A 14,001-nucleotide genomic window follows, 5' to 3' on the forward strand; every position below is an offset into this window, starting at 1 on the left:
ATTTCCGAAGATTTTCCAAAATTGTCCAAAAGGCCATAAGGACGCTTCCGAACATTTTCGAACATTTTCGAACATTTTCGAACATTTTCCGAAGATTACCGAAGATTGCCGGGGACGACCGAAGAAGATCCGAAGATGTTTCGATCATACATCAACAAATTTAAGTGTAGTTAAAGGGACAAAAGAAAAATGTTATTAGAAAGGAATGATATCTTCACAGTATGAAAGATAAAAATAGTATCTTCACTTCGCACGATGAAGATATGATGTTTTAGTAAAAGAAAAAATCCTGGTATTTCACTGGTGTTTATATAATAAGTTATTATATAAAAGTTACTGGTATAGCGAGAGGTAACAAATTGATACAAGCAATATGATATCCTCACATGAGAAAATATTAGTTCTGATAACATTTTTTGTCCCCTTAATTACACTTAAATTTTTTGGTGTATGATCGAAACATATTCAGATCTTCTTCGGTCGTCCTCGGCAATCTTCAGTTATCTTCGTTTATCTTCCGAAAGTGTTCGGAAACGGTCGTCTAGCCTTCGGACAAGTTTTGGAAAATCTTCGGAAATCTTCGGAAAATCACCACAAACGTTATGTATTGTGAATATTTCATATAATAAAAAGAAAATTACATAGTCGCTTGAAGATACGAAATTTATCTTCTCGCGTTGAAAACTATTTCCTATTGAACGCTCCAAGATAAATTTCATATCTCCGCGCGGCCGCGTAATGTCCTGTATACATGTCTGTTTTCAGCATCGAAGATAGGGCTAATGCTGTTTTTTGTTCTTGGCTAGTTTTTGCCGTTTATAGAAAGGAATAATTGTACAGGGTTTAGCTAAAAACATAATTTTATTGTCTTTACAAATTTTCAACACACAAAATTATATTCTTTTCAAAATCTCAGCATTGGGTTTATTCTTAAATTATTCTTAAAATTTTGGCAAATCTGAGCCCCCATATCCTTTTTCGCAAAACGTTTGCTTTCTTTTTTTTTTCTCTCTGAAGTGTTTGTACTCCAAATAACCTTAGTTTAGATGGACCTCAAAGCAGTCTGTTATTCGGCTCCTTTTAAAAAATTAATAACTAAAAAATAAAATTAAAAATAAAATAAAATAAAATTCGCCTCCCTTTTCCGAAATGATAATACTAACGAGCGATTTAGTAGGTGATGATAGCGTGCGGGAGTTTCGGGAAGGCGTAATAAAGCGGAAGGCTGGGAGATTTTTCGAAAGTTATGCAAACCCTTGACTGCGTTCCGGGTTTGCAGACTGTTTAGATGAGGCTCTGTAAACACGGAAAAAGTGCTCTATTGCTTAATTAAAGCATAGTCGAAAGGCAAACTGTCTTATATTTCGCAATGAATTAAAAAAAAAAAAAAAGTCATTTACTACCAATAAGAGAAAATAAAGATTTGTTACATTTTAGGAAATCTGAGGTTTATTGCTTGGGGTATAATCGATATTTGCATTTTCCAAACTATTCAGAGTAAAATGTCCTGAGAATTAAACTTATATCAAGTTTTTACTTCCTGTGCAGGTTCTTCAGACGAGGAAATTAAATGCCTTATTTAGGCTGGCGGCAATTTATTCATTAAACATTTGTAGAGCAATATGCAAGTTCATGCGACTAGTCACTGCCTCAAAAACTGTTTTATTGTCTATTACTTTTTTTTAGGGTTGTCTTGTTTTATCGCTTACTCCTTATACACAACATGTTATAGGGTAATTTGAAAAATAAGTCTAAATTATCGGCGAAAAAACAATTCATATTTAGCTGCTGCTTGTGCAACAGTTATTAAATACACTTTGTTCCTAAAAACGCCGGCAAGAATTAAAAATGTGCTCGTCCTTCACCTTAGCCTTTATGTCTTTACCACACAGTGTCTGTTTCAGTACTATCGATCTTTTCTAGCGTTTTAATTTCAGTTCTTTTATAATCTAACTGCTCGCAATTCTTTTTAATAAACTTTCAGTCTGCAGGTAAGACAGTATTGACTAATAATCCCAAGGAACTGACATATCTATCACTTTTCAGTATAACTAATAGCTTCATAATGTTAAGAAATTTGACACATGGGCAAATTGAAAGTCTAAAATAATAAACAAAGGACCCTTAACAGTTATAAGGGACAGATGGATGAGTTATCAGCAACATAGGAAATTCTCAGGCTGATTCTAAGCTGCAAGCTGACCGAGGTGTTTTTTTTGTCGCTTAACAGCGCTCTTTACAGTGACTCCAATATTCCGACCACCCAAGACCAATGGCAAACATAACTGGAGATGGCAATTTCACAATCAAACTGAACGAAGCACTCAGCCCATCGCCAGTAGGCATACTTGAATTTATCTCAGCTCTGAACATTTTTCTCTCTTTCATCGTATTTCTGGGCAATGTTCTGATTCTCATTGCTCTTCACAAAGTCATCCTCCGACGAAATTTTTCTTTCGATGTCTGGCGGTCACTGATCTTTGTGTTGGACTCATTGTACAACCACTCTTTACAGCCATCATCCTTTCTCGTATAACAGACGTGAGCGAGAACGTTGTTTACCCTGTTTCTTTCTATCTTGCTTTAAGTTTGATTTTGTCAGGAGTTTCGGGTTTGACCACGACGGCAATTAGTGTGGACAGACTTCTCGCCGTGCTGTTAGGACTGAGATACAGACATGTCGTAACATTAAGGCGCGTTCGTGTTGTCATAATTTGTTTGTGGTTTATTGGTGTTACTCTTGGATTCGGGGTTATCATGTCCATCGATATCACCCTCAAAGCAGCCTCTGTTCTCGTTCTGTTTTGCTTGATAATTTCGATCTTCTGTTACTCAAAGATCTTCTACAAACTACGACATCAACAAGCCCAGGTATAAAACCGTGCCAATCAAGGACAAGCGAACGAAGAAGAGATTCCACTGAACATTGCAAGATACAAAAACTCAGTCTCTAGTATTTTGTGTGTGCAGTGGGCATTAGTTGCCTGCTATGCTCCTTGGGGTATTGATGCTGAGCTATATCTAAATGGGAAAGTAAATGATGTGTCTTCGCTAGTTACAGAAACTCTAACTTTAATAAACTCGCCTTTAAACCCGATCCTGTATTGTTGGAAGATCAGAGCAGTGAGAGCAGCAGTGAAAAACATAATCAGACAGCTTAACTGTACTTTAAATAATTAACTATGTACATTTAGTAGATCGACATAAGTTTTACGAAAAAGCAATGTTACGGTCCTGAAATAACGAAAGAAAGAGAATTCACAAAGCTAATTCAACATTTGATGCGTTTTCAGCGTAAACACGCCGTTTTGAAATTTCTCCGGCTTAGTGTGGATTGGGCTCGAGGTGCCGCTCAGTTGACTATCGCTCACAAAGAAAGGGGGCGACTTGTCTAATTGTCTATTGTCTATTTTGTCGATACAATAAAGGATTAATATCGGAAACATGCCGTTTTTGGCATAACAACTCGGATGCAAAACTCTATCAGAAAATAGAAAAATTGCAGAGCGAGTTTTCGAAATGTACGCAGAAAGGTAAGACATCTCTACACTAGTTACTTACATTTTAACTTAAAATCTACCGGTAACGTAAATGTGGTAGACTGAGAAAAAAATCATAAGTGAGCAGCGTACAAGAAACTGGATGGCTAGATCTTCATTTTTTTTTTCTTTTTTTTACAGCCCACGCGGCCGCCCTCAGTTTCAGCAAATGATCATCTAGGTGCCGCTCCGTTGACTATCACTTATACAGAACGTGGGCGAGTTTTCTAATTGCTTTAAATTGACACAATAAAAAATTAATGTCAGAGCGTTCAATTTTAATAAAACAGTTTTAAGGGCACCTGTGCCCAATTGTGTTCTCTGTCCAGCAGATACAACACTACAACAGAAAACATAAAAAACAAAAATGCAGGGCAAATTTTCATAATGCAACCTGAACGTAATGTATCCGGCGATGCACATTAGGGCAAAGCCTCGTTGAATAAAACTTTCTTAGGTCTTTTGCCCCTTCCCCTGGGTATAGTTACATGGAGAAAACATTTATATTAAAGAAAATATTCCTTTCCGGCTTCGAGTTCAAGAGTGAATCAAATTTGAACTTTTGTGGTCTAAGGTGTAGCTGGGGTTTCTTCATTGCAGAGTATTATTTTCAGCCAAATTTTTCCAAGTAGCCATCTTTTTTTTGTCAGTCATGGTGGAAATTAACGCGAGGCAATGTTGACAGATAAATCGAAGCAACGACATATCTATCATGTCGATCACTTTTCAGCGGAAATTGATGACTTCGCCATCCAATTAGAAAACGACTCCCTTAAAAGTTTAACAGTATATAAACACACAGTTGCTGAGACAGTTACAACGTTCGACTGGATGTGGTATCAGCGAGATATAAAATTCTCAGTTCGCTGATAAGTTGCAAGCTGACCGAGGTTTTTATCAACTAACAGCGCTCTTCCTGGTATCTTCAATTTTCTGAACAACCAAGAACAATGGCGAATATTTCTGGAGATGGAAACTTCACAAGCAAACTGAACCAAGCACTCGGCGCACCACCACGGAGTACACTTGCATTGTTTTCAGCCTACAACATTTTTCTGTCGATCGCTGCATGTCTTGGAAATGCTCTGATCCTCGTTTCTCTGCATAAAGTCTCTTCCATTTATCCTCCGACGAAGCATTTCTTTCTATGTCTGGCGGTCACTGATCTCAGCGTTGGCATTGTTGTGCAACCACTATATGCAATCTTCATTATGTCTCCCTTGATAAAAATGAACGTAAATGAGTTATTCACAATGAGACGAGTTCATTATGCCTTAAGCTGGATTTTTTGTGGAGTCTCTATCTTGACGTCGACCGCAATAAGTGTGGACAGACTTCTCGCCCTGTTGTTGGGACTGCGATACAGACCGGTCGTAACATTAAGGCGAGTTCGCTTGGTTATAATTTGTTTTTGGTTTATTAGTGTTTCTCTTGGCTCAATCCGCAATTCTAGAAGCGATATCGCCTTCAAAGCCGCCTCTACTCTCCTTCCCCTTTCGCTGATAGTTTCGATTTTTTGCTACACAAGGATTTTCTTTAAATTACGACATCAACAAGTCCAAGTTCCTCAGGGACAAGCGAACGAAGGAGAGATTCCACTGAACATAGCAAGATACAAAAAGTCAGTTTCTAGTATTTTGTGGGTGCAGGTAGTATTAGTTGCCTGCTATGCTCCTTGGGGTATTGCCCTTGTGCTATATGTCAACGGAATATGGAATGATATGGCCTGGCTAGTTACAGAGACCCTGATCTACTTAAACTCGTCCCTGAACCCGATCCTGTATTGTTGGAAGATCAGAGCAGTGAAACAAGCAGCACAACAAACAATAAGACAGCTTAACTGTCAATTTTTTTAAAAAATAATCAGTCGCACAGATCAAAATAAGTTGCAAAGAAAAATAACACAGAAGATTTAATTGTTTGTTACTAACTGTGATACTTAAACTTATCTTCAATTCCAACCTGAGTTTAACAGTTTAATTAAAGTCTACATTTGTAATGCCAAATGTTTAAGATAATGATTTGAATATTGTTTGACTTTAAGATAAGGATATGGTGCACTGTTTCATTTTGGGCTCATTTTTTTCAAAACAGTAAAAAAAAAAAAAAAAAAAAATACTTAGCTCCCAGTGGGGAGAGGGATTTTTTTTTCTATCGCCGGTTCCATTTGACGTCAACCTATTCCAAAGCTTAAAATTACCTATCATTCCGAGGTTTTGGTTCCATCAGATATAAGTTCCTCTAAGAAGCCGACGTTCTACAACGTTTTAGCTAGACAAGGTTCATCGTTTTGTAACGACAGCACGTTTGAATCAAGCTTTAGCGTTGCGTGACATTAAATTAAATGCTCCCACAAGGCGGTCGCGTTGCTCTAAAGATGAGTCGTCGCTTAGGTTTTTGCTAACTGATCAGTTCTTGCACTAGAGGAAGCATTAATTTCAACGTGTCGAAGCTCAAGAGTGATGTTTCGTTTCAATAGTAAAACTCGCCGAGATGTTTTTGTCACTTTACGACCGCCATGTCGGTATCCATTTGAATAGGGACCAACATGGCGTCTCCTTCCAGGAATTTTTAATTCTGTCGATAGTCCAGTCCTGAGTCAGATTCACAATAATCTTGTTTCGTTTTTAGAGGCGTTAGCACTCCAAATAATCCTTTTTGAGATACACTTCGATTGAGTCTGTTTTTGACCAAATGATAATAGTAATGGGCGATATAGTGGGTACCGATAACGAGTTTGAACCTTACAAACGCGTACAGCGAGCAATACGACAAGAAATAATGAGTTTCCCCAGTCGCACTCGTAGTGAAGACGCTCGTTCCAGATCCTTTTCAACTCGCGTTAAATACCGATTGATTCTCTAGTCTAACTTCCAACCTAGTGGCTCATCGGGATGTCGTTTGTCCATGGTTCCTGTAGCTTGAAGCGCTTTGATTATATTAATTGTCAATATTTACACAGCAGAACAGGAGTACGGTGTAGACTACCTATAGTAAATAGTTAAAACTATTTTAAAAAAAATTACAGGGAATATTATCTAAGATTTATTTTTTTTGTTCTTTAGTTCTTTAGCCGGTGTCTGTTTACCTCTTTGCATTAGGTAGAGAGAAATCTTGTCGCAGAAAGGAAATGATGATCCCCATCCGGGGTTTAAGACACGGACCATTTGATCTGAAAGGCAGCTGACTAACTATTTGCATTTGCTAGGCCATCGTGCCTCCCAAACCATATCAGATCCAATCCCCTGGCCAAAGTTTTGAATCACCCTAGTTCTCCTCAGTTTCTCTGAGAATTGAACACTGTATTGCAGTAATTTGTGTCCGGAATACACATATCATTTGTTTACCACACTCTCAAGATGTCATACATAAAATAGCTACAACAACATTTTGTTAGAGCGCTTTATCACTTTTAGCTGGACTTAGATCCTGTCCTCCATGTAATCTTTTCATGAGAGCCCAAGGGAAAACAGAGAGTTTGGACACGAAGAAGAATTAAGAATGTCAATCCAGCCCGGTGAGAGTATTATACAGGGATACCTCTTACAAGCAGATTCATGGGTGCGCAATGGGTTGCTATGCCACGTATCATCGCCAACCGATATGTGGAGCACTTTGAGCAAGAGGCCATGTCTCCTTACCCTAATTTGCCAAAGTGTTGGTTTCGTTACGTGGATGACACGTTTTCCAAATTGTATGAGTATGATGAAGTAAAGGGCTTTACCGAGCATCTGAAATCCAGGGACCCTTACATCAAGTTCACAATGGAGCCGGCATCCGATGGCAAGTTCGCTTTCTTAGACACATATGTTCATATCAAGGATAAGGGATCCACCAAACATATACCGCCAACTTACTCACACAGATCAATATCTAAATTTTGACTCCAACCATCATCTGGATCACAAAAGGTCGATAGTTAGAACACTTCTGCACTGTGCGAACACTATTATCTCCGAAGAGGGGGACAGGACGTATGAGATTGATCATCTTAATTATAAAAGCGCCTTTCGTGACAAAATGCAACTACAAGGCGTGGATGTGCAAAATTCCGGAGAAACATAGGGAGAGCTAGAGACCAGTAAGTACAGGTCAGCAGCAACTTGCCGCGAGTGTCCCCGGCTCTCCACCAATGTGCAAGGTGTATCGGAGAAATCTCTACCCTACCATGTACCTTTCAGCACCCTCAGATCACAGCTTGCACATCCTAAAGATCCTTCAACCGATGGAAAGGAGTGTGGCGTTATCTAGAGATTAGAGTATGCTGATTGTAAAAAGATATACATTGGAGACATTTCCCTACCCTTGAACGTCCGGTTAAGGGAACATTCTGACACTACTAGATTGATACTTTCCGCCGTTGGAGAACACCTTACGGACACAGGCTACAAGTTGGAAGAGAAGAAGGCGGCTGTCATAGCTACAGAAGAAGACAACTTCAGAAGGAAAATTCGGGAGGCTTCGGAAATTCTGTGCCAATCCCCGTCGCTTAGTAGAGACCGTGGATTTGAACTTCCGGGCCTATACGGGGAAGATTTCACACGTGACAAATAGATTCCCATCATATTCACTTGAGAAAGACCCTGTGACAGGGACGAAAGCTTGCATGTGATCGCTAAAACATTGACTCTGCCTCGGTATCTCGTTGCCCATTATTACAATTGTCATTGTCTTGTTTATTAGTACTATATAAGACCTGCGGTCGCTTGATATTTTTCCCCTGGATATTTAAACCTCGTTTCCGGGTTCTTTTCCAACTGAAACCTTAATGAGCTCGCAAATTCGGTCCAAAAATGAGAAAACCGGAGATAAGTGCCGGCCTGATAGGCCAATTAGTTTGTATGCAGACTTTATCTATACGAGAAAAACCGAATTGCTTGTTTGCAAATTTCGAAATTGCTAACGCTCTGAAGGTTTTTTTCAAGTTCATTGATGGAAACCAAACTCCATGAAAAAATATGTAGGCGTATTTTGGGCGAGCGAGTGCCTAATTCTTGCGCTTCAGATCCTTCATAAACACAACTGTTCGGGCTTTGTTCGTACCGTAAATGATCTAAAGAGCATCAAGAACACATCTCGTTGAGTATTCCTTCAAACAGGTTCTTCTCGTTGGGTAAGTCGATTTGGAGCACTCCAGATACGCACCTTGCCAATCGAAGATCCATCGGAGTCTTGCGGGGTCATTGCAACACGCTGCCGACATTATCTCCGTTGTAGCCGGGAGAAATACCGTAGAAATAAAGCTGCGTTGTGTCCATGCAGAGCAGGGTTGGTTCAAGACTTAGGACTTAGGACTGTCGTTGACAGCAACAAACTAGTTTATTTAACAACTCGGTTTACAGTAAAATTATTATTATTATTATTATTATTATTATTATTATTATTATTATCATTAAGCAGCACTAACATCATTTCATTTCAAGTACAACTCGAGATTCCAGAAACCTCTGTACCTATTGCTGTTTTTCTTAAACTTTTAGCTAGATCCACGACCCACAAAGCAAACCTATTGCTTTAAATCAAATCGTGTTTAAATAACGGATGATTGTTGTTGTTGTAGAAACAATTAACTTTAGCGATTTTGCAAGGTTTCTCAATTAGAATATTACACGAGCATCAGAACATTCCAGAAGGTTATAGGTGTAGGCTGAATGACGGACTTCCAGTTCTCATGCATGAACTAAAAATATGTTATAATGAATAGGAATTTGCAGTGGCACATCCCACCGAGAGGATCTTTGTCCTCTGTTTTCAGGTCAAATTAAAATTTAGAAGTGTTGGTTTATTTGGAGGGAGGAAAACTGGAGAACCCGGAGAAAAGCCCTCTGAGCAAGGCGATAACCAAAAACACACTCAACCCACTCATGATATCGCAAAGTCCAGGATTTAAACCCGGGCCGCATTGGTGGGGACGAGCAATCTAACCACTGCGCCATCCCTGCTGCGAGCTTAACAGAGCTGAACCTCTGTTCGTAATTTTCCGTCGTAACGACTAGACTTTTTGCCCAGGCAAGTAACGAGTCAATCATGATGAAATGAGGAGCACATACAAACTTCATTACTTTAACATTTTCAACAGATATTTTCTTTAAGTTAAGCTGCTTTTGTACACAGTTGTTTAGGAAACTTCGCGTAAGTGTGATTTTAACTACTCTGTACTCTTAATTCCTCTTTCTTTTACTCAGCTAAAGAAAAACTAATTATTGATAAAAGTAGACAAAAGTGTTTGAAAATATTCTCGCTCTCCTCGTACCATTTCAGTGAGATCAAAAGACGTAAACTAAATGCCAGCAACCCGTCAATTGTTTTTTCTATCATATTTTTTGATTTCAGTTAAGTCCATCGGCTTTTGCAAAGTTCAGTCCACTCGTGAAAGTGGAGAGCATTTATTCTATACCTTGACTTTCATACTCGGCGTTTTGGCGTTTCAAAATTACTTAAAAGAGAAGAGTACTACTTTTAGCGAGGAATATTGAATTACAGAGTGGGTTCCCATGTGTAGAAGCACACACTCTGTTTGGGAAAGTTTCCATCATTACAGCAACTTATAATGTTAATTGATATATCAATTTTTGTTTTTGCTAAACCGAAAGTGGAGAAACACAACCAAGATTTATAACGCAGCGCAGTTCCTTGTGCTGTAGGGCTGATTAAACCTTTAACTTGGTGATGTTTTCGTTGTCTTTCGATTAAGGATTGCTTATAAGCTTTTAGATATTTGTGCTGAATAGGGCTCTCGACTCTGTTCAACACAAGAAAGTATTTTATAGCAAAATCTGTCGCCTTAGGATTGACCCATCATTTCGCAAACCCACCTTTAGTTTTTGACCGAATTAAATAATGATGCATTTAATAGACAAAGCTTGCCTAAAAGAGCCACTTTTGGCACCCAAGCCATAGTCTATAACCCACGGGACGGACGACGGACGTGAAACAATTCATCCCAAAGAAAATGAGTGAAAAGCAAACACATTAAATAATGTAACCTTTTTTAATTGTAAAACATTAGGAAAACTTGACACCAAGTAGCCCATTTGCATTTTCTTTTTCATGTTTGCAGACGCCCATTTTTGCTCACAGTTGTACCACGCCATGTTACACTTGGATATTTCGAACTTATCGCTTTCTCGAGCTCAAATCACTTTTTCCTGGTTATATACATTTAGTCATTTACGACCAGCTATCTGGAGCCGTCCCCGCCTTCTAGACACTCATTTTCCTTAAGATTTCAAGATACCAGGGCTCACCTGTACTTTATTGACAAAAGTGTGCTGTAAGTCAAAGCTACTTAAACAAAACTCGCACAATTTATAAACGCATCAAATGATGCCTTAGAGCAATTAACTTCCACGCGTCGCGAGTTGTTGATTTAAATAATAAATCTTTCAATTGAGCTCTCAAGCGAAGATTGTGAGGAATTCTGATCTTTCCATTAAGTGCATTTTAAAATGATTGGGGGACCATTAATAGATAACATTTCACGAACGTTGTATGTCAATTGAAATATATCACCAGGGAACCGTATTTCGTTAACGTGCGCGCAGTAGCTGAACTAGTGCAGTACTAATTTCAGTCGCCCTGAACTACTGACTGAAAGTTGTTCAGTTAAGGTCCCACACTCCTTCACCCTCGCCAAAATAAATTGACAGGGTTAGCTGGTATAAATGTACAGAATCACGACGAGTCATGGATTCCCCGAGTCTTCAGTTCATAGAATTTTTTAATTACTACTTCATCAAAAGGAGTGTTATTTAATCTGTTTGATCGGGAACTTCGTGTTAATTTTCTTTTTATTTAAGTCACTTAAAGTGCAGCATGAATTGTCGAACTTGGAGCAGCTGTTTAATGAATGAACGAATATAAAGCATTCAGAGAGATTTCACTGCACAGTTGAACAGAACCGCGTCGTTTGAAGATGAAGGCCATTTTCGTTGTAGTTGTCCTGGTATTTGGCTGCACCAATGCAAAGCCAAATCCAGCTAAACGATCCAGTCTAACATGCAAAAGTAAGAAAAGAATTACCTAGCTAAAATCAATACTAGCTCTTTTTTTTGTTGTTGTTCAAAAAGAAAATCATCGGTCTTCATCCAAGTTGTGTCTATATTGAGTGGGGCTTGTTTTTTTCTTATAGTTCTCTTTTAACTTTGTGCGGGTTTTATGCTTTTCTCAGATTTTCCGAAGCAGATTTCAGGACGACAGTACCTGGTGAGTTTTAACCTCTCGACTTTTGCCAATTGATTCATTCATTCTAAGTCTAAGGATAGGAAGTGCTTTCTTAGATTAATTCAAATTCTTTGCAAACTTGATTGTCTTACCCACCCCGATATTGTGGGGGATTTATTGTCGACCTGACCAGTTACTGATTTTCATGGCTTTTTGGCGTATCTCACATTATCGCTTTGAAGTTTCATATGATTTATAAATTCAGTCGCAGGAAAGTCTTACACCATGCTAGATTGCTTCTGACCAATTTTACGGAAACCTTTTTTTTCGACGTTTCGGTTGCTAGCTATGACAGCCGTCACTGGTCCACACGATCAATTTTTTTGACAATTTTTGCATGACAAATATATTAAATCGTGTAGATGGCACAGCAAAACATTTGGTTACAGTTCGAAGTTTAGTACGGCAGTAATGACTCCGGACAGTAGAGTCACGCAGAAACAAGGTGACGTTGCTTAGTCGCCCCCGAAAATGTGGCGCTTGCGAATACATTTGCCACATTTTATACTTTATTCGTAGTATATGACAACTTTTATTTGTCACATAGAATCTAACACGCCAGCTTTTCAGGAAACATATTTTCGCATAAAAATTGGCCAATTTTTCTCGTCTCTACGACCAATTAAGTGTTGTCACATAAAAATGTTGTCACATAATAATTGCTCATGTAGACCAGGCGTAACATTTTTGCCCGAATATTTTACGCCGCGTTGGCACACAATGTTACGTTGAACGTTTTCACGTAAAACGGCTTAAAATGCGCTACTGATTAAAAATCGTCACAAATTTAAACTTCCAATGATAAGCTTTTGCAATGCCTATCATCGGGAAGAAATTTGCATTGCAAAATCTGTTGTGTTTATAATTATATTAAACCAGATAAAAATGATAAAAGCAAATTTAAAGAGTGATTCCTTTCCTATAATTTGTAAGACTAGGATGATCTTCAAGTGACTAATGTGCCGTTGAAGAGTGAACGTTTTCGAGAAACAGACGTTAAACTGAAGTCGAAATTTCCTTCGTTGGGGCGTCAAGTTGTAAATGGTAAAGTGAGAGGTCTCCATTTCATTTCCGGCAGAAAGGTTCTTTGCGCGAAATCTCCTTTTTTTTTTCTAATTTCAGATAACGGTGAGTGATTCAGGGTCTACGGTTTATGACGTGACATTCAGCGTGGACGTGAATCTACAGATAACAAATATGGAAACAACTGCCGGTGGCCAGGGGTCACATAGTTTGCTGCTGGATTACAAAGGGGTAAGAGCTGTGTTTTTTATTCAGTGTGATTCCCGTGCAAAACAGCTGGTCGTTTTGGTCATAAATAGGGTATCAATTTTAGCTGATTTTGGCCATTTTGGGTATGGTGTTTGTACTCTAGCCTTGATATGGGTATGTTTTTTAAGAAGAAGCCACTTTTTCATCATTATCGAGAAGAAAATCAACAAAAGCCCTTTACAAATTATTGTTATGGTAATTTAACACTGGTCTGAACTAGGGAACTAATTATAACGCAGGTCTGAAACAGGGTTTTGATTTAAGGGTCAGGTCATAAATAGGGTAGGGAATATCGCAGATTTTGGTCATAAATAGGTTAAGGGTTTTGGAAAGCTGGCCCCACACCCCCACCCAATTTTTCTGGGAATACCCCTCGGGTTTTAACCCCATTCGAACCGGGGTTTAATTGATCGATTGGCGACTACCAGGTGAGGTGGCATATTTCGAGGATATACTTCACTGAGACCCCTTCTTGAATTCAAGAATATTTAAGCAATGATAACGACGCTTAAAAGTTTTGTCAAAGGCGCATCCACAAGTGCTTCCTTTGACGTTCGCAGCATGTGGCGATGGCGTCATATTGATGGTGATACATATATCTTATTAACCAAGTGTGAGGGCCGTACTGGGAGAATATCGACCCGAGGTCTTGACAGTCAGGACCGAGCGGAGCGAGGTCCGTATAAAAATGTGCGAGGGCCAATATTCCCCCGCATGAGCCTCCATTGCAAGCTAGTTCCAGTCTAATACCGAGAATACGAATATTGCCTATTGTTTTTTGACAGGGCAAGATGTACGTGAGTTATCCTGGTGGATGTTACAGTTCACCACTCAAAGATAAGTTCCCTTTCGGTCCTGAAGGACTCCCTAAGGACTTGAAGTTTGAAGCGTCTGGTGTACTTGGTTTGAACGGAGCCTCAGTTGATTTGTATTCATACTCGAATGAACAAGGTACGAAGAGACGGCT

At 38.9% G+C, this 14,001-nt stretch overlaps 2 protein-coding genes and 1 pseudogene across 2 annotated transcripts in view; all 3 read left to right on the plus strand.

Annotated features, from left to right (window-relative positions):
- The first annotated feature begins 2,101 nt into the window (after nt 1–2,101).
- LOC149110321 (adenosine receptor A3-like) lies at nt 2,102–3,840 on the plus strand (annotated as a pseudogene).
- A 417-nt stretch (nt 3,841–4,257) lies between these two features.
- On the plus strand, nt 4,258–5,655 carry LOC149110322 (adenosine receptor A3-like). Its single transcript, XM_089291691.1, has one exon. It carries the CDS (start codon nt 4,490–4,492, stop codon nt 5,393–5,395), a length of 906 nt encoding a protein of 301 aa, XP_089147817.1. The 5' UTR covers nt 4,258–4,489; the 3' UTR covers nt 5,396–5,655.
- Nucleotides 5,656–11,389: 5,734 nt separating this feature from the next.
- Nucleotides 11,390–14,001, plus strand: part of LOC110061165 (uncharacterized) — a 5,396-nt gene continuing 2,784 nt past the window's right edge. The window contains exons 1-4 of the mRNA XM_020768007.2: nt 11,390–11,545; nt 11,710–11,744; nt 12,885–13,016; nt 13,820–13,985. Of these exons, the coding sequence (XP_020623666.1) occupies nt 11,455–11,545; nt 11,710–11,744; nt 12,885–13,016; nt 13,820–13,985 (424 nt within the window). The 5' untranslated portion in view covers nt 11,390–11,454. The remainder of the gene's footprint in view (nt 11,546–11,709; nt 11,745–12,884; nt 13,017–13,819; nt 13,986–14,001) is intronic.

Source organism: Orbicella faveolata, unplaced genomic scaffold (genome assembly GCF_042242905.1).
Source record: "Orbicella faveolata isolate gen_17 unplaced genomic scaffold, um_ofav_v1 contig_24, whole genome shotgun sequence".
Lineage (NCBI taxonomy): Eukaryota > Metazoa > Cnidaria > Anthozoa > Scleractinia > Merulinidae > Orbicella > Orbicella faveolata.